The sequence below is a fragment of the Dipodomys merriami genome, unplaced genomic scaffold (genome assembly GCF_024711535.1).
Source record: "Dipodomys merriami isolate MVZ:Mamm:240054 unplaced genomic scaffold, mDipMer1.0.p SCAF_142, whole genome shotgun sequence".
In the NCBI taxonomy this organism is placed as follows: Eukaryota; Metazoa; Chordata; class Mammalia; order Rodentia; family Heteromyidae; genus Dipodomys; species Dipodomys merriami.
In genome coordinates this window covers 2,812,769-2,834,121 of record NW_027202738.1, presented here as the reverse complement: position 1 = coordinate 2,834,121, position 21,353 = coordinate 2,812,769, and the positions used below count along the sequence as shown (strand labels likewise).

At 52.4% G+C, this 21,353-nt stretch overlaps 1 protein-coding gene across 4 annotated transcripts in view; it reads left to right on the top strand.

Moving 5' to 3' along the window:
• LOC138826391 (calcium/calmodulin-dependent protein kinase kinase 2) overlaps positions 1-19,367 on the top strand; it is a 37,403-nt gene extending 18,036 nt beyond the window's left edge. Inside the window, exons 6-17 of one of the 4 annotated variants that reach the window (XM_070021498.1) lie at positions 1,530-1,663; positions 2,485-2,521; positions 3,448-3,469; positions 3,600-3,688; positions 4,560-4,759; positions 5,260-5,313; positions 6,070-6,143; positions 6,218-6,305; positions 9,878-10,006; positions 12,976-13,076; positions 13,468-13,510; positions 16,182-19,367. In XM_070021498.1, coding sequence (XP_069877599.1) covers positions 1,530-1,663; positions 2,485-2,521; positions 3,448-3,469; positions 3,600-3,688; positions 4,560-4,759; positions 5,260-5,313; positions 6,070-6,143; positions 6,218-6,305; positions 9,878-10,006; positions 12,976-13,076; positions 13,468-13,510; positions 16,182-16,334 — 1,124 coding nt within the window. In that variant the 3' untranslated portion in view covers positions 16,335-19,367. The remainder of the gene's footprint in view (positions 1-1,529; positions 1,664-2,484; positions 2,522-3,447; positions 3,470-3,599; positions 3,689-4,559; positions 4,760-5,259; positions 5,314-6,069; positions 6,144-6,217; positions 6,306-9,877; positions 10,007-12,975; positions 13,077-13,467; positions 13,511-16,181) is intronic. The other 3 variants (XM_070021499.1, XM_070021500.1, XM_070021502.1) reach the window with 3 other exon arrangements.
• Positions 19,368-21,353: the final 1,986 nt, after the last annotated feature.

The following is a 21,353-nucleotide window of genomic DNA, read 5'->3' as shown; positions in this document are numbered from 1 at the left end:
TTTTTTTAATTCATTTTTACTAGGGCTTGGAAGCAGAGCCTTGTACTCTTGACTGGCTTTCCCCCCCTGCATCTAGGTTAGCATTTTGCAGTTTAATTAGAGGTAAACTTTTCTGCACAGGTTGGCTTTGAACTGCTATCTTCGCATCCTGAGTAGCTAGGATTATAAGCGGGAGCACTGATACCCAGCATTATGTCACTGATAATTGACAGCCTTCCACATTTTCTGACTTTGTCTCAGAACAAATGAGGACTGCACTTGCTCCTTCCTCCCCGGCATCTTAGCTCAGGCTGCTGTAGCACCTTAACCATGACGTGAACAACTGACCCACTGGCCCTGGGACACTGAGATGGCTGAGGGAGACCTCAATTGTCTCAGTGAATTCCTGTCCCTTGCTGAGGTTGGGGAGCAAGGAGAGTCACTGAAAAGCAGACAAGGGGAAGCATCACATTAAGTGAGGAAAGCCAGGTAAGTTCAGAAGGACAAAGGTTACATGCTTTCTCAAGTGGATTTTAGACCTAAAAAAAAAAAAAATATATATATATATATATATATACACATACATACATACACACACATATACATATATATATTCTGACTAGAGTACAGTATATGCGTGTGTGAGATACCACGAATACAACACCTTTGGACAGTTAACATGCACTTTAACAAAAAATGAATATTAACCCAGATGCCAGTAGCTCAGGTCTGTAATCCTAGCTACTCAGGAGGCTGAGATCTGAGGTTTGTGGTTCAAAGCTTCTCTGAGCAGGAAAAGTCCATATCTAATTAACCACCAGAAAATCAGAAGTTTTGCTGTGGTTTGAGGTGGTAGAGCTCTAGCCTTGAGCAAGAAGCTCAGGGATAGGGACCAAGCCCTGAGTTCAAGCTCCACAGCTGACAGGGAAAAAAAGAATATTAGGAGTTGAAACATGTCTGGGGTGTAGGTTCTAGTGGGAGGGGCAGATGATGGACAGGAGGGTGAATATAACCAGAATCTTTTGCGTACACTTGTGAAAATGAAGCAAGGAAACTTACCAAGACTTACCAAGAGAGGGGAGGAGGGAGAATGGTGGAGGGATGACTGGTGAAGATTGAGTTGCATCGTATACACAAATGGACATGCTAAGTGAAATCCTCTTTTGCAACAAATCTAGCCTCAAAAATAAAGTCCCTGGGCTGGGAAGGTGGCTCAGTGGTAGAGGGCTTGCCTTGCATGCGTGAGGCCCTGGGTTCAATTCCTCAGCACCACATAAGCAGAAAAGGCTGGAAGTGGCATTGTGGCTCAAGTGGTAGGGCGCTAGCCTTGAGCTGAATTGCTGAGGGACAGTACCCAGGCCCAGAGTTCAGGTCCCACGACCCACAAAAAAAAAAAAGTAAAGTCCCTGCTGTCATCAGCCACTCAGCTCACATCTTAGTGATAAAATGGGGAAACTGAGCCCCCTGCCAAATTTTCCCCTTTCATTCATCTTACCAGACAAAGGAAAATCCTTTCATTCTTACCCTGGGTCCCTTTGTATCTCCTCCAGGTCGCCCCCCACCTCGCGGTACCCGCCCAGCTCCTGGGGGCTGTGTTCAGCCCCGGGGTCCCATTGAGCAAGTGTACCAGGAAATTGCCATCCTCAAGAAGTTGGACCACCCTAATGTGGTGAAGTTGGTGGAGGTGAGCTGGGGTGTGTGCACAGGGATAGAGGGAGAGAGAAAAATGTAAAGGAGGAAGGGAAGGAGGAGGGAAAGGAAAGGAGAAAGAGGAGGGTGATGGTCCAGCCCTGGTATTGTTCGTACTGGAGGTTCATCACTAGTTTCCAGAGAGAGCCATGGCATGGCAGACAGTTGGCTGTGGGCCCATGGTCTTATCCCAGCCTCCTTCCCCTCTGTGCCACTGTTACTTCCTGTTAACTCTCACCCTCCTCAACACTGCTTACTACCCCCATCTTGCAGATCCCTGAATTGGGGCTGAGCTCTACTGCTTTTCATCCATTTCTCTCTGGAGCTAGCCTCTGGGTAGTTGGCATCCAAAAGGTGCCATACACGTTAGTGGGCACCACTGTGTTCCAATAAAACTTTATTTATGAAACCAAGAGGATTGGGCCCACAGGCTTATAACTAACCAAGGCCTGTTGTAGGTCAGCTGTTCTCACACTTTGTCTCATGGAACTTAGGGCCTAGGTAATGTTTCTGAGCTCTTTTGCTCAAGCCTAGTGCTCTACCATTTTGAGCCCAAGCAGTAATTCCACCTTTTTGGTGATTAATGGGAAATAAGAGTCTCAAAGACTCTCCTGCCCAGGTTGGCTTTGAACTGCAATTCTCAGATCTCAACCTCCTGAGTAGCTATGATTACAGGCGTGAGCCACCAGCGCCTGGCAGAAGTGTGCCCTCTTGAGACAAATGCAGCCATGTGCTTCTGCTGCCTCTGTTCACGTGTTCATTTTCTCCTCTCCTTGCTCCTTGTCCTGGCCTGTCCCTGGATGCCTGTGTCAACAGGTCCTGGATGACCCCAATGAGGACCATCTGTACATGGGTAAGAGAGACGGGGGGGGGGGGGTGGGCGCGCTGAGCCTGTTGAAAATAAAACAGCAGACATCTTGACACTTAGCCCCTAAATACTTTAGTGTACATCTCAGTAAGGGTTATTCACCTGCATGATCCCAGTCCCATGATCATGTTAAAACCTCACATTTCCACATTTGGATGAAATCTCTATAGTTACTTTTTTACTTTGCAGCCCAGGCCTGGGTATAAAACAAATGATGATAAACAGTCCACATAGTAGAAAGAAAGGCCTGATCCTCAAACTTGATCTATATTTCTAGAATTAGAGAGATCTTCCCCCCACTCTCCAACACATGATGAACCCCAAGAGTAGCTGATCTGTTGGTGACTAAAAATAGAGCTGATTCAGTCGGCCCATCCCTCTTGATTTGTGGTGCCTGGGTGGGCAGGGAGAAGGGGCAGAGATTCATGAAGCTTGCTTCTTTAAGACTCAAGTAACCAGGCCCACAAGGCCAAAGCTTCTAATGTTATCCTGAAGCAACAGCAGATCTGCCCTCACTCAGGCTCATGGTGCTTGAGGACCTCGCTGGGACCAAAGGACATAGTTTAGCACCCATTACAACCCTAGAACCTCCAAGCGAGCAGAGGGATGAGGGGAGCCCGGGAACCACCCCTGCTGCCCTTCTCCCCCTTTCCTCTTTCCCTATAGGTCCTCAGCCATTTTGAGCACTAGAAATAAAAGGCAGATTAGGGTCCTGGGGACCTAGAAATCCCTAGTCCTTCCCTTCCCAATAGGATCTCAGAAAAACCTTGAGCAGCTCTGGTTCCGTGGACATTTCCTCTCCCTTGCCCTCAGCAGAGTTTTTGTGCTTAGTGTCCTCCGAGGCAAGGAGGATGGGGTGAGGGATGGGCTCCCAGGTTCCAGTGTAACAATACCCCTTTTCTTCCTGACAGTGTTCGAGCTCGTCAACCAGGGGTGAGTGCCCTAGCTCTGTGATGCCAGAAGTTTCTGGAGCAGAAGAGTAGAGTGAGGCTGTGCCGGGCTGCCTGGGGGGAGAGCGGGGCTGGGTGGTCTGGTTTGCATTCACTGTGTGTCTGCCTCTCAGGCCTGTGATGGAAGTGCCTACCCTCAAACCGCTCTCTGAAGACCAGGCCCGTTTCTACTTCCAGGATCTGATCAAAGGCATCGAGTACTGTAAGTGCCTGTGGGAGGTCGCTTGCCCAGGGAGTAGTTAGCAGTCAAGCCGGAAAGTGGAAAACATCTTATTTTCCTCCTGGAGCACATGGAGGTGGGCGGCAGAGCCATCCTAAGCTGAGCCTGTGGGGTGCACAGCCCTTCCTCCTGCTGCAGAGACAAATGATGATAAATAGCAAGAGTGAATTTCTCCAGAACTTTCTATGTAAGCCAGGCACTGTTGAGAGCTCGGTGTACAGTACACATCCGTGGTTCTTACTGGCGGGGCTCTGCTCTGCTCTGGGGGTAAGCATTTTGCAATGTTGTAGCGTAAAATGTGAAACACCTAGCACTTTTGAAGGTCTGCCCTGGTGGTCAACAAAGGAGCCAGTTGACCTTGTGAACATGGTGATCTTCATCACTGTTATCATAGAAATGGAATCTGCCCACCCTATACCATATCATTATCTGTTGCTATTGGATAACAACCAGGCAGAAACAGTGAGACACAGCCCTAAAACTGCTTTTGTGGCTTATACTTCAAATTGACCTGCTCAGACCATGGTTGGTTTGATGATGAAGTTGTTTGATGAGCCTCAGGCTCTTAGGAGTTGTACTCTACCTGGGACTTAGATGTAGTAGGTGGTTACAGGTTGTTGTAGGTGGTTTGTGTCTAGAAAATGGGGTAAACTGCTTTGGAAGTCTCTCTTCTTCCCTTATTTTGCAGAGGATTTGAGTGCCCAGGTTTGGGGCAGGGGAAGCTGGGAAAGGGGCTGTGGGGGATGAGATGCGTGGGGGCGCTCTGTTTGTGTCTGTGTGCTGTGTGGTCCCGTGGACATCCTCACTGGGTTCTCCTGCCGGCTTTCTCCCTGGGCGTCCACCCCATGTCCAGTACACTACCAGAAGATCATCCACCGGGACATCAAACCTTCCAACCTCCTGGTAGGAGAAGATGGGCACATCAAGATTGCTGATTTTGGTGTGAGCAATGAGTTCAAGGGCAGTGATGCCCTCCTCTCCAACACTGTGGGCACACCTGCCTTCATGGCGCCCGAGTCGCTCTCAGAAACCCGCAAGATCTTCTCTGGGAAGGTAGGTTTCGACAGCCCAGGCTGCTGGGTTCTGCCTGGGTTATGGTCCTTGGGTTGTAGTGGCAGAAGTCTGGGACAAATGGGCTTGGCTTATACTGAGATGACCGAAGGCTGGGTACATTTAGTTTCAGACATAGCCAGTGGATCATACCAATGGGTCATTCGCCATCTTTCAGCTCTGTTTGCCTTCATTGGTTTTCCCTGCAGGTAGGTCAGGTACCTTCAACTCCAGGCTACTTTCCATCAGATGACCACCCTCAGTATCAAGAGCAGAAACCATGGGACTAGCTCTGATTGGCTCAGAGTGGGTCTTGTGCCCATCCCTACACAAGTCACCATGGTTGAGGGGGGTTGTGCTCTCTTGGCCAGGCTTGAGTCATGCGCCCACCCAGCAGGCTAGAGGCTGCATGAATTTCCTCAAGAAAAGCTGGAAGATTGGGAAAAGCAGTAGTTGGCCCTCCCTGCCTCGGCCCCTCCTACTAAGCAGTCTTTTTCTTGCAGGCCTTGGATGTTTGGGCCATGGGTGTGACACTGTACTGCTTTGTCTTTGGCCAGGTAAGAGAGTTTTCAGTCTAAGTGCTGCTGAATTAATACAGGGAGACACTATTGTCCACTTGACAGTTAGATGACAATGAAAAGGGATAAAATGTATGTACTCGTGTATGATAGCGTTTTTATTATAGATTGTGAAGAAGATGACCTAATCAAATAGAAGGATCATGAGTTGAGGTTGGCTGGGCTAAGGAGGTCCTATTTAAGAGAGGGAGCACTGAGCATGGGCAAGGCAGCTGCAAAGCTCTGCCCTCCTGGAACCTCCCAGTGGAGGATCACAGTGTCGGGGACAAGGGCTGTAATGGGAGGTGCTGTGGTCAGGCAGGGACAGGGTGACACTACTTAGATGGAGTGAGTGTAGGGAAAGTTCCTATGAGGTGAGCTTTGATTGGACAGGTGCATGATGGGAGAAAACAGGAGGTCACAGTGGATTAAGTCTTGGTTATGAGGCCTGGGCTAAGCTCTCATAATCACAACTGCTACTCCAGAGCCTTCAGAAGTGTTGTTGTTTTGGCCCCTCTTCCGGCAGGCAGGAAGAGTAATTACTTTTGTCTTGGTAGGATGCTGAAGCACAGTAGACTGCCCTAGAGCTGCTAGGAACATCCCTGGTCCCTCTAGAACTCAGGAGGGCTGGGGCCTGCTCCCTCCCCAGATGGGGCCAAAGCTGTTGACTTCTCTCCTGTTAACCCTGGGAAGTGACGTCTTTACTCTGAAGACGTGGCAGCCAGTGATCCCACTCTGTCCCTGGCCTCTTAACAGTGCCCATTCATGGATGAGCGGATCATGTGTTTGCACAGTAAGATCAAGAGTCAGGCCCTGGAATTTCCAGACCAGTGAGTACTGCCTGTCTGCCCCCTTATCTCCCTCTGGGTCCTTGGCACCCATCCTGATGTATCTTCCTCTTTAGGCCTGACATAGCTGAGGACTTGAAGGACCTGATCACCCGTATGTTGGACAAGAACCCCGAGTCTAGGATTATGGTGCCGGAAATCAAGGTATCTTGGGACCACCACTGGCCCTGAAGGCCAACACCTGAGGCTTGGCCTGTGTCCTGTGCTTGAAATCATTTGGCTTAACCCTGCCTCGGCCAGGCCCTGCTCCCTTGTCTACCTCGCCATGGCCTCATCAGCACTGCTGTCTTCCCACGCCTTGGAGGCACTGGGCCATTGGGGTGTGATGAGGGTTGGGCTTGCATCCACTGTGACTGGGGAGGCGGCACTGCTGACCAACCAGCTTGTGCTGGGGCTGGTGGTGTCCACCCTCCACAGGCTGACCAGGCCTCTGTGTACTCCCTGCCCTGGCAGCCAAACCTCTGGATCCTTTCCAGGACCCTACTTGTCAGAGATGACCAGTCCTGTTGGGTCTTCGTTCGTCCCACAAAGGACGGACGGGGTCCGAGGAAAGGTAAGTGTGGCGCTCACCCATTCCCTAGCCTCCCTCAGCCCAGGAGACAATCAGACACAGCAGGGAGCCAAATCCAGCAGGTAGAAAAACTCATTTATTAACAGAGAGCAGCCCCTTTTAAAGACAAAAAGGGTGGGTGGTATGGTAAGGGAGGAAGAGGAACCAATCACTGTCAAGGTCACACCCTATCATTCACCTGAGCTCTCACGGGCTGGTTAGGTACTGATCAGAAGATCAGTTGGGGTCTGCCCACTCTACTGTCTCCCAGAGCCATCTTGGCTGGCCATGTGCTCTTCAGTAAATTAGGCTCTGCCCACTCAACCCCCTCTCGGCGCCATCTTTGCTGCCCATGTGCTCCACAGATTCCCCCCTTTTTTTAGTTTTAATGGCAGACCCACCTAGCACAGTAATAAACATCAGTCCCACCACAGTTAGAAATGACCGAAGCAGCCGGGCGCTGGTGGCTCACGCCTGTAATCCTAGCTCCTCAGGAGGCTGAGATCTGAGGAGCGCGGTTCAAAGCCAGCCTGGGCAAGAGAGACCGTGAGACTCCTATCTCCAATAAACCACCAGAAAACCGGAAGTGGCGCTGTAGCTCAAGTGGTAGAGCGCTCGCCTTGAGCTGAAGAGCTGAGGGACAGCACCCAGGCCCAGAGTTCAAGACCCACGACCGACAAAAAAAAAAAAAAAAAAAAAGAAATGACCGAAGCAGTTCGATTAAATCCTGGGTACCTGGTGTCTTTTAAGTAAGCCAGTTCCTTGTACGTGCCTTTAAGCTAGCACAGGAGTCAAGATGACCTTTGAGCTTTACTGTCGGCTCCCAATGGCTCCCAACATCATCTCCCCCCATCTTTGCTTAAAGAAGCAAACCCGCCTGTCTTAGGTTGGGTGGATCGCCTTGTCTGCCTTACCCGTAATCGGGAACTTCTTCAGAGCGGAAGCTGAAGGCCCTGTCTTAGGTTGGTCAGACTGACACCCCCTCTTACCCGTCTCTGGCTGCGATTCCTCTCGGGGGGAAATTCATTCATTTGGAGCTTGATAACTGGCTGGCTAAGCTCTTCCTCTCGGGGGGAAATTCATTCATTTGGAGCTTGATAACTGGCTGGCTAAGCTCATAAGAGTTTTGCAGTGCACGTATAACGCAAGGAAGGCATAGAAAAACCATCAGCAAAAGCATTCCCAGGCCAGGAAATGTCACTACTAGTCCTTTAACCTTAGTGAAGGATGGATAGCAGTCTTTGCCACTTCAGAGTCCAGAGGTGGGGATTGTTCTAATCCAGCTATTTGCCTGTGGGGTTGGACAAAATCTAAGCTGGAAGCATAACAAAAGGTGGTTGTTTAACAATTAAGTATGGATTCAATGCTGCTATACAAGCAATTAGTAAAAGAACAATTAAAGCAGGTAACATTAAAATAGTTAACTCCTAAAAAATATTAAATAGTCCATAGGGTGGTGATCAAAATGAAGGTCAGGCCACCAGGTTGAAGGGACAGCTTCTCTTGTGCTCCTGACGATTTCTGCATTGCCAGCGTTGATCACTGCCCAGGTCACTCGTTGAGGTTGATGCAGATTCCATAGGGCCGTTCACAGGATCGGGAGAGTCAGGACAGCCAACAGCTGGAGTATCGCCATCTGCCATTGTTAGAGAACACAAGAGCTGCTCAAGGGCTGGTTGCCCTTGGGGATGGTTAATAATTGTCTTTCTGGCTTTTGTCTTTAGCTTATTCTTGGGTATCCTCCTGTATAGAGGAAATGGGTAAAAACTTAAGGTTCCTGGCAGGGATCCAAATGGGAGTGGACTCCCCTATGGGGAAAATGCATCCAAATCCCCTGCCCATAGTAACTAGGGGGTCAGGTCCTCTCCATTGTTGTGTCAGGGGGTCCTTCCACCTGACTTTCACTTGGGGCTTAGGGTTTAGTTGTCCCCAGTGCTTCTGAAATCTGGATTCAGTTGCCCCTTTTGACAAATTTAAAAACAAAGCTATCTGTACCTGTATATGGGGGCTAACTCCCCCCTTTTTTGTTTTATCCTGAAGGGCCATAATTATGGCCAGCATTTCCTTATATTGTAATTGTAGGGACAGAAACCCAAAGGGGGGAATCTGTGGAGCACATGGGCAGCAAAGATGGCGCCGAGAAGGGGTTGAGTGGGCAGAGCCTAATTTACTGAAGAGCACATGGCCAGCCAAGATGGCTCTGGGAGACAGTAGAGTGGGCAGACCCCAACTGATCTTCTGATCAGTACCTAACCAGCCCGTGAGAGCTCAGGTGAATGATAGGGTGTGACCTTGACAGTGATTGGTTCCTCTTCCTCCCTTACCATACCACCCACCCTTTTTGTCTTTAAAAGGGGCTGCTCTCTGTTAATAAACGAGTTTTTCTACCTGCTGGATTTGGCTCCCTGCTGTGTCTGATTGTCTCCTGGGCTGAGGGAGGCTAGGGAATGGGCGAGCGCCGCACTTACCTTTCCTCGGACCCCGTCCGTCCTTTGTGGGACAGACGAAGACCCAACACAGTCCCTTTGAGAAAGTACAGTGAGAATAGAAGGAAGTCAGTGAGCAATTCATCCAGCAGAACGCAGTCTTTGAAGGGACTTCCCACATCTCTGCCAATGCCATGTGTACACACTGGCCTTTTAAGATGTCTCAGTATTGCCCCAGGGCCTCTTAGCCACTTGGGTAGCCAGCACGCACTGAAGGGCATCTTGGCAGACCGAAAGGTCACAAATAAGGACTTGCACCCCAGGGAGAGGAGTGGAGGCGTCGCTGGCCTGGGTCCTTTCCTGGTCTTTTCCTCCCAGCTGGTCCGGCTGGGTCTTCCTGAGCTACCATTTACTGTGTGTGACGTGGGGAGTGCGCGGCCTGCTTGGGGCTGTGGAGTGATGGGTGTGCCTGGGGCAGCTGGTCAAGGTCGATGCCTAGTTCTAGTTTCCTGCCAATACCAGCTCTGCGGACATCTCAGCCCGTGGCTCCTACCATTCTTTGTCTCTTGCTTTTCTGTCTTTCCTTCATTCCACTCACCTGCCTTCTGCCTGGCTCACTAGCTCTCCTGCATGCTGGCCGGGCCCTGGCCTCTCCCTCCTGCATGCCCTTCTCAGCTCCACTTGCTGGCAGGGCCCCTTGACAGCCAGCAGCTGCCTCACCCTCCTGTCATTCGTTGAAGCTGCACCCTTGGGTCACGAGGCACGGGGCCGAGCCACTGCCATCGGAGGACGAGAACTGCACGCTGGTGGAGGTGACGGAAGAGGAGGTGGAGAATTCAGTCAAACACATTCCCAGCCTGGCGACCGTGGTAAGACGGGACGAACCAGACTGAGAACAGAGACCGGAGCGTCTTTTAAAGCAGGGCTGTGGAGAACAGGGCTGGAATGGGCGATACCTGCGGAGCACACGCAGGGCCCAAGTTCAAGGCGACAGCTGGGGCTTCCCCTGACCCCATAGCCACTGGCCTCAGGGCCTTGGTCACACACAGGCCAGGCAGTCCCCCTGTGGCTCTCATGATTCCATAAAGATGAGCCTTCCCCGCAAGGAGCGTACTGTTCCTTCTGGAATTCCTGCTTTCAGAGCATGTCAGGAGAGAATCCAGGAGGAGGACCAGGCAGGAGCCAGGGATTGGGGTCTGCGTGGCTGGACTGTCAGGCTCCGTCGTGGCTAGCTGGGGCACGGCATGCCTGCCTGCCTGCAGGACCAGGAGCTCCCGCTTCGCATGCCCTGCAATGAGTCTTGCTTGGGAGCCACTGGACCCTCTTTATGGTCCTGAACCAGGTGGAAGGATCCAGAATGTAGACTCCCCAAACCCAGCCTTGGAGACTGGAGAATCACTTCATTGCCAAGCCCCTGCTGGGAGGGCATCTGTCTTCAGAAGAAAAATAAGAGCCCCAGGGGTCCTGGCCCCGGGCACAGAGCTAGGAGTGGAACTGAGCCAGTTACCCTCCACAGCCGCTGAAAGCCCTGGCTGTTTGTCCAGCACCAGCCCCGGCTGGCAGGTGGGCTTGGGGTCGGGAGGGCAAAGGCAGCGTCCAGACCCGCGGGACTAGCCCTTCTGACGCTCACAGGCTTCCTCCTGATGCTCCAGCTTTGCACCGTTCCCTTCTGCTTCCACACTCTGCCTCTCTTCCTCCCTGAGCCTGACACCCAGGGCCAGGCACCCATCCATGTCTCTCCCTCCCCCATCTGGGGCCCCTGCATGAGCCTCACCTACACCCACTCACTGTCCTCATCCTCCCTTCCTCCCACCACATTCGACTGGCACCAGGGGCAGGGGAGCAGCTGCCTTTGGACCCTGTGTCCACTCCGAGTTATTCTGTTCTGGGCTCTGCCCTCCTGCCAACCCTTGGGAAAAAGCACCTGTCCCTGAGGTCTGGAAAACACTTTTTGAACTACTTCTGAGTAGTTTCCTAGGCAGAGTACAATGATGAGTGAAACCAGCGGCCCTGGCAACCTGGGGAGGCGGATGATGGCCATGGCACGCACAGTGCAGTAGGGGAGGCAGGTGCTGGCCATGCCCCGGCACGCACGGCGCAGTAGAGGGACTGCCAGGCGCCCGGATGGACAGCCTCCGCCTGGTTGCATTGGGAGTAGCATCCTGGAAGAAGTAGATGTGTGCAAAAAGAATGACAGAGACGGGGTGGGGGTAGAAAGCCTAGCAGGAGGAACAGCGTAGGCATTGTCCTCCAGTGGGAGAGAGTTGGGCCAGCAAGAAGCTTCCAGAAAAACCTGGATTGCTAAATCCTCAAGGAAGTGGAGCTCAGTCCGAAGCATTTGAGGAGTTCTTTCAGGGTCTGGACCCAGCTACTCATTGGGTGGAATGGGGGAGGAGGAGGCAGGCGTTGAGAAGTGGTCCACATTGGGAATTGGGGAGTCCAGCCCCCTTGGTGTATTTGTCATTCAGCAAGCATTTGCTGGGCACCCGTGATAGGCCAGGCTTGAGATGAAAAGATGAGCAAGGACCCGTGTCCGCTGTCAGGGGACCTCCAGCTTCTGAGAGATGAGTGCCGAAAGAGTGAGCCTCCTGCAGGCCGAGAGGCCAGCGAGGGAGGTGCTCGGGGAGCTCACAGACAGGAACGGGCAGCCTTGCTGAGGCCAGGCGCCTGCCACAGCCCAGAGGCCCTGTCAGAGCTGGGCTGGGACCCTCAGCCTCGCTGGGCTGCAGACTTTGTTCTCCATGGTTTCCCTGTCTTCCGATTGATCACCAGGGACAGGGACCAGAGGGAGAGGAGCAGGGGGTGGATGCTTTCGAGGGGAGGTTTCTGAATGACACTAACATGTCACAACTATGAGGTGACTTCTGCACGCTGTTCTCAACACCACTGAGGTTTCACTCAGCGCTGCTTCATTTGGTCACCTGAGCTCCACGGTTCACATACAAATGAAAGGAGTTGGAGCCCTACTAGCATGGGTGAGGCACTGGGTTCTACCCCTAGCACCACAAAACGTAATAATAAATAATGTAAGCAGGAGGATGTATGAAGGTTTCTTATAAATTCAGTGCTCCTTTATGTCTGGGGACTTGAGGATCCACAGGTTTTCCCAAGTCCCAAGGGATCTCTATGCTTTGAAATGGTGAATTGGAATTTGGTTGTGTGAATTATTTCTCACTTCTTGAAAGAGCAGTCTTGAGCTAGGCACCAGTGGCTCACACCTGTAATCCTAGCTACTCAGGAGGCTGAGATCTTAGGACCACAGTTCAAAGCCAGCCCAGGCAGGAAAAGCCGTGAGACTCTTATCTTTAATTAACTGCCAGAAAACTGGAAGTGGCGCTGTGGCTCGAGCAGTAGAGCGCTCGCCTTGAGCTGAAGAGCTGAGGGACAGCGCCCAGGCCCAGAGTTCAAGCACCATGACTGACAAAAACAACAACAATAACAACACCCCAGGTGATTTCTGAGCTGCTATAGTGTGTTTTCCTTGGGGTGAAATACGGACAAGTTTCACTGACAGTCAGGGCTTGGCCTTGAATACATAGAGGCTGCTGGCCCAGAGGTCCTTCCAGAAACGGCTCTGTGAGACAAGTGTGCCAGGTGTGGCCAGTGGCTGCACAGCCAGGGCCCCAAAGGGTCAGCTAGGCTGAGACTGGGTCTCTGCAGACCCAGAGTGTGGACTTAGCAGCTAGGGAGTAGGGCGTGGACGGCTGAGAAGGGATGCCCTCCCTCCTCCCCCCGGGGAGCAAGGCTGCCCCAGCTGTGAGCCTGGGATGCTGACAGGGAGTGGAGATGGCGTGGCTGGCGTGTCATTGTGGACAGACTGTGCTCCTCTTCCTCGTAGATCCTGGTGAAGACCATGATCCGGAAGCGCTCCTTCGGGAACCCGTTTGAGGGCAGTCGGCGGGAGGAGAGAGCCTCGTCTGTGCCTGGGACTCTGCTCACGTGAGTGTCCACTGCCTTCCTCCCAGGGCAGGGCAGGACCACCACATGGCGGTGGGGCACCAGGGAGAGACCCCCAGCAGCAAGGTGGAGACGTCAGCGTTGGGTACTGAGCCTGGCGCAGCCAGCATGGTGTGCTGTCCGCTCGTCCATGAGGAGGTGTCCCCTTTCCCAGGGGCTTCCGGCTTCCATGGGAGGTCTCTTGGCCAGCAGCTCATTTGTTACCCAGAAACACCAAGTGTTTTTTGCTGTGGGACCCTACATGTTAGTGCACAGAGGAGCCTGCCCTCCTGCAAGGAAAGCCATGTGAAAGCAGCTGTTGGGCAGGGGACAGCCGCCCATGGTCCTGGGAAGCCTCTCTCACTTCCCTTTTCCCTCCCTCTGGCAATTCCAGCAAAAAGTCAACCAGGGAGTGGGAGCCCCTGTCTGAGCCCAAGGTAACGCCTGCCTGCCTGTGCCGTAGCCTCTGCCGGGGCCTGGGGGCGGGGCAGCTGCAGAGTGAGGGGCGCCTCCAGCCCAGCTGCGGTGCCCGGCTCCCTGTGAGCCTTCAGACTCGGGGGCTTGGGCCCGACAGTGGGTCTTGCATGTGGGCTGGGCTGCGGTGCATGGCGCTCCACCCGGAATGCCTGTGAACTCACCCAGGTCTTCAGGCCCAGGTGGGCACCCACATACTCAGTGCACGGCAACAACATTGAGGCTGCCTCGGGCCCCAGGGCTGCCTTACTGTGTGCGCGTGTGTGCGTGTATGTGTGCTCTGAGTACAGATCAGACCTGGTGCACCCTGGCTCTTCACCAGGGGTATCCAACACCTGCCCTTTCTTCTCTGCTGGGTTGAGAACTAGAAAAGAAGTCCCCTTCTGCCTGCTGCACAGTGATGTGAGTCCTAGGACTCAGTAGGACCAGAGCTTTCTCTTCTGGCCGGGACATCCAGACCAGCATTACCTGCATCTCCCAGGACAGAAGAGAAAAGGTGTCATTGTAAGACTAGAAGGACCTGGCTGGACTCGTTCCCAAAATGCCTGCTGCAGGGCGAAGACCTGAAGTCCTGATGTGGCGGGCTGTCTCCCACTGGGAACTCCAGGCAGCTATTCCTATTGTTAAAGATAGCTTTATGAGGCCTGGCCTGTAGCTCTGTGCAAGGACATTTGCCCAGGATGTATGAGGTCATGGGTTTGATCCTCAGAAACACACACACACTCAGATTAGCTTTATTGAGGTGTAATTCACATATCTTACTGCTTGCTCACTTAAAGTGTACAGTTAATATCATCCCAGAGCTATGTGGCTGGCTACACAGTAACTTTAGGATGCTTTCATTAGCTCCAGAGGGCCCCTGCATCCCTACCCAAACACCCATTTTCTGAGGATTTGTCTGTTCTGGACATTGTCTGTCACTGGACTCATTTGGTATGTGGCCTCTCCTATCTGGCATCTTTGATTGGCACTGTGGTTTTGAGGCTCATCTGGGTCATAGCTCAGGTCATGGCTCTGTCCTCTGTTGTGACTGAGCAATATCTAGGTGCAATCCCCTTTGTTTATCCATGCATCCGCTGATGGATGTTCTGTCTCCTTGGCTATCATACATGCTGATGCTGTGGACATGTGTGCACGGGGGAAGCCCTTCTCTTTGTTAGGAGTTAGCTTCTGAGAGGAAATGTATTGGCCGCTGGTACCCTAGCAGCCAGGAGCTTGTACGGTGATCTAGGAGAGCACTTTGATTTTGAGAGGCCTCGCAGTCCAGAGCAGGCCAGAGGCTGTGCCAGCACCAGCGGTCAGGCCAGTCGTCAACACCTTCCTTCCCACGAGAAGCCTTTCTTTAGCCCTTCTCTTCTTAACCTCCATGTTAGGCTTTGCCTCTCTTCTCTGAGAAAGTCTGTTCTTTGTTTTTATTTTCAGTGTGATCAGCATTGTCAGATGCCATCAGAAATTGGCCTGAAGGGTGGCAATGCCCTGTCATTCCCTCACCTGTGGCCCCAGTGATGCCTGTGGCGGGTGCCATGCTTATCATGGGCCGTGGGGTCCTGCACCAAAGGCCGCTGCTCTCTCCACTGAGACCCAGCCCATGCCACAGCAAGAGCAGGAGCAGAGGCCCTGGTCTGACAGCTAGTCGCAGCTCTCTACTGCCCAGGGGTCTTCACCCCCTAATTGTGGATGTGATTTTCTTTTTTTCTTTTTTTCCTTTTTTTGTCAGTCATGGAGCTTGAACTCTGGGCCTGGGCACTTTCCCTCAGCTCTTCAGCTCAAGGCAAGCACTCTACCTCTTGAGCTACAGTGCCACTTCCGGTTTTCTAGTGGTTTAGTGGAGATAAGAGTCTCACGGAGTTTCCTGCCCGGACTGGCTTTGAACCGTGATCCACAGATCTCAGCCTTCTGAGTAGCTAGGATTACAGGCGTGAGCCACTAGTACCCGGAGTGGATGTCATTTTCAAAGAGGTGTTTTCTTCCTGGGAGGCACAGACATTATTTCCCTTTCCTGTATAGGGACACAGGTATCTATCTGCCCAGGGCACACAGAGCCTTGTGGAGAATGATGGACAGTAGCCCCAAAAGGTGAGCCCAGTGACTTCCCTTGTAAGACAGAGGGCTCCGGCCCCTCCTTAGAGATCTCCAGCATAGCTGACACATCCAGCCACTCTTCTGGGACTTGGGGTTCTTCTGAGAAGGGAGGGGGTTTCCTGTGACCGACCTGGCTGGTGGGGGCTCGGGTGGTTGGCACAGGCCTTTCTCAGCAGCACAGGCCACTGCCCCAGGAGCACAGTCACAGTTCCAGCCCTGGAGGAACTTACTTCCTAAAGGGGCGAGAACACACTGTGGTAGGACCTGCGTTCTACTTGTGACCCATGCCATGATTGTCCCATAGCTTTGCATCTGCTTTATAAATATTCCTTGTTATTTGGGGCAAATCATGGCTCCCTTGTTTATGGAGGGAGTGCAGAGGCTTTTGAAAAAATGTATGTGAGCAAGAACAAAAGGAAGTACCTCCTAATGTCCCTGGTGGCATAAGATGGCACTCCTGAGCGGATGGCACCCAAGGCAGGAGCCGGTCAGGGCTCTGCTGTTGTGTCTCCGTGAGCAGGTATTAACGCTGGTTTTCTGTTTGGTGAGCAGGAAGCAAGGCAGCGAAGAGCTGGCCCTCGCAGGGGAGGAGGAAGTGATCTTGTGAGAGGTGGTCCCTGCGTGCAAAGTTGGGGGGTCCTGGCCCCTGGCTCCCCCACGCATAAGCCTCCACAGCAGCCTGAAGAGGTGATGGAGCCGGAGTAGCGTCTGGACCGCTCGACCTCGCATGCCTGGCTGTGCTGCCCCGCGCGGGCGGCTGCACCGCGTTTCCATAGCCGCATGTCCTACGGAAACCCGCACGTGTAGAGCCTTGACCGTCATCTCTGGTTACTTGTTTTCTTCCTTGTTATTTTAAAAGGGACAAAAAAAAAAAAAAGACCCTGTGATGTGGCCGCTGGCTGGCTGGACCCACAGGTATGAGTTGCAGACCCAAATCCATGTGCATTTTGGGACAGTTGCTTTTTAAAATGTTTTTATGCCAAAAACAACAACAACAACAAAGAAACAACCTTCATTGGGAATTCAGAGCCCTGTGAGATGTTCTGAGTGAGCGTGCGCAGGCCTGGACTGTCGGGAAGCAGGCACGCACGATGTGGCTGTTTCCAGAGGGAGTGGAAGGTTCAGGTCACTCCTGTGAAAACCCCAAGCCGTGGAATCTTCCAGAACAGTGCCTGGAGAGCAGGGCTGGCACTCAGAGCTGCAGGGAGCTGCCACACAATTCATGCGCCAGAAGGACTTATGAATGCTTTGATGTCAGGATAATCGGAAGGGCTGCAAGTCATATTGCTTCCTAAAATGGATTTTCCAGCCTAGCAGGGGTTTGCCAGGCGAGGTAGGGAAAGGCTTCGCCTGGGCTCCTGCTGGCGCACAGTGGGTCTCTGGTGGTGGCTGGCCAGGCACTAGTGAAGCTCGTTGTTAAATGGTAAAAACTTTAGGGTGAAATCCTACACTTCCATGTACATTACATGGCTTACGATTCAACATACAAATGAATTCCAGTTCTCTAGACTGAACTCTAGAGAAGTTCTAGAAGATTCAGTTGTCTAGACTGAACTCTAGAGAAGTTCAGAAGTTACTTGGAGCTTCCAGGTCTTGTGTCACGGCTCCAGCCTGGTGACACCTGTGCCTGTGTATCAGCAGCTCCACTGCCATGCCTCTGAGCTTTCCTTTCCATCCTAGCTGCTTTGTAAACCCCACCGCAGCTTCCAGGGCCACGTGGGGAAGCCGAGACTCAGTGGCCATCCTTGGCAGCACAATGTGAGGGTACACACAGTGATATGGGGACACCCTTTCGGAACATTGTTGAAACTCCGGGTCCAAGGGACCCAGGGCTTGGCACAGGATGTTACCTTTGGTAACCAGTAGCCCAGAGCAAAAAAGGTGATTTTTTTTTTTTCCTTCCAACCAATCTTGGGAAGTTTGGTTGAGGTTTGGATGTGACTGTTGCTGCCATCCAGGGGTGGGTGTGCGTGAGGTTCAAGGGGCGGGAAGCTGGAAGGGCTGTCTTGAGCTCTGCTCCCCAGTGCATTGCAGGGAAATGGGGTGTTGATAACAGAGCTCGGAAGACCCCGTTTCTCTTGTTTTCTGCCTTGGTTCTGGGACTTTCTACAGAGAGAGAGCGAGGCTGGTTCCCCTGCCCAGAGCCACAGAGTGCTGGCATTCTTGGCTTCCACAGGTTTTTCTTATGCTCTTGACTGTAGTTTAGCCAGACTTTTCTTGTGTAAGTATAGCATTAGGGCATGCTGGTTCTGAAGAGCAAGGACTCCAGTCTCGGTGGGGTCCCCTCGCCTGCTTGCTTTGTGTCTGTAGTCAAGTATTTCCTCTTGCCCTCCCCCTCTTTCAGGGGAAAGCACCCAGTAGCTCCACCCTCCAGTAGCAGATGGGGTCTGGTAAGTTTGCAATAGCACCTTGCAGTGGTTTAAGCCAACTGGTCCTTAGTCTCCATCCAGCCTGCCTGGGTGGACACCAGCCTGGGGAAGGAAGGGCGCAGCGCAGAACTCTCCAGAGCCCCTTGTGTTTACACAACAGCATCAGGCAATGCCATTTCTCATTTCTCCTACCACGGAACCTTCCATCCAAGATGTCCTACATGGAATGCCAGCCACCAGGCAACAGACAGATGTTCAGGCAGGTGGTGGGGGAAGGGCCGCATCAGTAACATTAAAAAAAAAAAAAAAAATAGCAGGGTGCTGGTGGCTCAGGCCTGTCATCCTAGCTACTCAGGAAGCTGAGATCTGAGGCTCGCAGTTCAAAGCCAGCCTGGGCAGGAAAGTCAGTGAGACTCTTCTCTCCAGTGAACCACCAGAAAACTGGAAGTGGTGCTGTGGGTGAAAGTGGTAGAGGACTAACGTTGGGCCAAAGAGCTCAGGGACAGCGCCCAGACCCCGAGTTCAACCCCCATGACTAAAAAAAAAATCCACCAAAGAAAGCTATGGACAGGAACTGTTACCCTCCCAACCCCTACCCTGGAAGATCTAAAGCGGGCAGCTGCAGTCAGTGGAGCCCTAGGGTGCCCTTCTTGGAGCACAAACATGGAGTCTTCAAAGGCCAGTCTGCCAGGAAGGGGCGAAGCTGCTTTGGCAGCTTTTCTGTGTGCGCAGATGTCCTGATGCCTTTGCGTAACTGGCTTGTCCATGGACCATTGCGGTGTAAGCAACTCGGCCTGCATCTGTGCCCTCTTCCACATCCTTCTTCCATCCCACAAGCTGCCCTGGCCCTGGCCCCCCGCAAGGCTTCCAGTTCCTTGTTCCTGCATAAGTCTACAGAGGCCATCTCTCTGCAGGTCTGGCCTTCCCATGAGGCAGGATTCCTTCCACGAAGCCCTTCTGGAACTAGGAAGGGAACATCTGTACAGGTGGCCAGCTAGGTAAGGACTGTGGCTCTCACCCATCTTCCAGAGAGGAACATCCCATCACTGACAGTGGGGCCGGGGCAGCCACTCACGTCCAAGGTGCTAGGGAAGGGCAGTGTTGAGGGTTCTTGTGTTTCCTCTAGCTTCACTGGCTGATCTTCATGGGACTTGTGACTTTTCTATTCTGTAACTAATTATCCAGTGCCCAATGCTTCTGTTTTATTCCTGATCCTTTCTACTATGCATTTTCCTTTCATCAGGTGTACAAAGTTAAATACTGTGTATTTATCACTTAACAAGTTAAGAAACTTAAGCCTTTCGTGTTTTTCCACAGATGATTTAAGCTTCTCTGTAAACTTGAAATAAATGGACAGCAAAATGGTGCAGTCTGGGCCTCCTGGGAGTCTGTGATGTGTTGTTGTTTAGGTCATCTGTCCTTAATGTTTGTTTTCCTTCCTTAGACTGACAGCAGGTCAGATGCTCAAGGCCAAGCTAATGTAGCCAGCAGATCCCTGATTTAAGGTGAGTCTGTGAATGTCACTGCTCACTGCATCATCCCCAGACCAGCGCTGTCTGCAGCACAGGTAGAACTCAGGCAGAACTCACGAGCCCAGGCCCCATTTAAAGCTGCTCCCAGGTGCCACCTGCAGGTCAGAGGGGGAGATACTGCTGTGGAGGTGGTGAGCAGGGCTCCCCTCGCACAGCACGTCGGTACCTACATGCAGGCCGTTTCGTTCCTCCAAGGGCTTGGTCAGCAGAGTACCCTGCAGTCCAGTTTAGCATCTGGAGAGGGTTGCTCCCTCCTTCCGGGCCACAGGGTGGAGCTCTGTCAAACCTCACTTTTGAAGGCACTTGACCCCATTCTTGGACTCAGCCTCCCACTGAGACTGGCATGTGTTTGTGAGGGGACACACGCACACCGCACATCACTTCTCAGAGCTCCAGCTCCCTGTGTGTTCGAGAGCTTTTTTTTTTGGGGGGGGGGTCCGGTCATAGGGCCTGAACTCTGGGCCTGGGCGCTGTCCCTCAGCTCTTCAGCTCAAGGCTAGCACTCTACCACTGGAGCCACAGTGCCACTTCCGGCTTTTTCTGTTTATGTGGTGCTGAAGAATCGAACCCAGGGCCTCATGCTCGAGAGCTTTTTTAATATATAAAGGCCACACAATTGAGCTTTGTTGAAGCATTTGGTAAACTACCTGCTCCCCCTACAAAAACAAAAAATGAGGAAAGGCCCGGTTGGCCATTTATCCCAACAGAAACCAGCACTTTTTCCCTCCCTCCTTGGTTCTGGGGCTTCTACTCTAGGCCTGTGCACTGTCCCTGAGCTCTTGCTCAAGGCTAGCACTACCACTTGAGCCACTTCCAGCTTTTTCTGTGATTAATTGGAGATAAGAGTTTCACAGAAGCTGGGTATTGATGGCTCACGCCTGTAATCCTAGTCGCTCAGGAGTCTGAGATCTGAGGATCACAGTGTAAAGCCAGCCTGGATAGAAAAAGGTTATGAGACTCTTTCTCCAATAAACTTCTCTAAAAGCCAGAAGTGGTGTAGCTCACGTGTCAAAGTGCTAGCCTGGATCTCAGAGAAGCTCAGGGACAGTGCCAAGGCCCTAAGGTCAAGCCCCAGGACTTTCCTGCCTGGGTTGGCTTTGAACTGTGATCCTCAGATCTCTGACCCAAGCAGTTAGTATTACAAGTGTGAGCCACGTGCACCCGGCTAGAAGCCAGCACTTGGAAATGAAGCACTTGATGGCAAAGGGCGGAACACGCTACTTGCTGCATCCTCAACACCAGCTGCAAGTTCATGTGTGAAGCTGGGGCTGTGACAGCTCGGCTGCTGTCTGGCAAGACAGGGAGAGGTGGGCTTGCTTCTGGTTGGGGGCTTGAGAAGCAGACTGGGGAGGAGCACATAGCCATATGACCATGCTCCAAGCCTGGCAGCGTGATTTTGTATAAAAATGAGCACAGGGAAGGAAGGCCGTGTACACAGCATAGGAAGGAAACCTCATGCAGACCAAAACTTAGAGGCTGGAAGTGGTGCTGTGGCTCAAGTGGCAGAGCGCTAGCCTTGAGCTGAAGAGCTGAGGGACAGTGCCCAGGCCCAGAGTTCAGGCCCCATCACACACACACACACACACACACACATACAGGTTTTTTTTTTTTTGTCAGTCGTGGGACTTGAACTCTGGGCCTGGGCACTGTCCCTCAGCTCTTCAGCTCAAGGCGAGCGCTCTACCACTTGAGCTACAGCGCCACTTCCGGTTTTCGGGTGGTTTATTGGAGATAGGAGTCTCATGGTCTCTCCTGCCCGGGCTGGCTTTGAACCGCGCTCCTCAGATCTCAGCCTCCTGAGTAGCTATGATTACAGGCGTGAG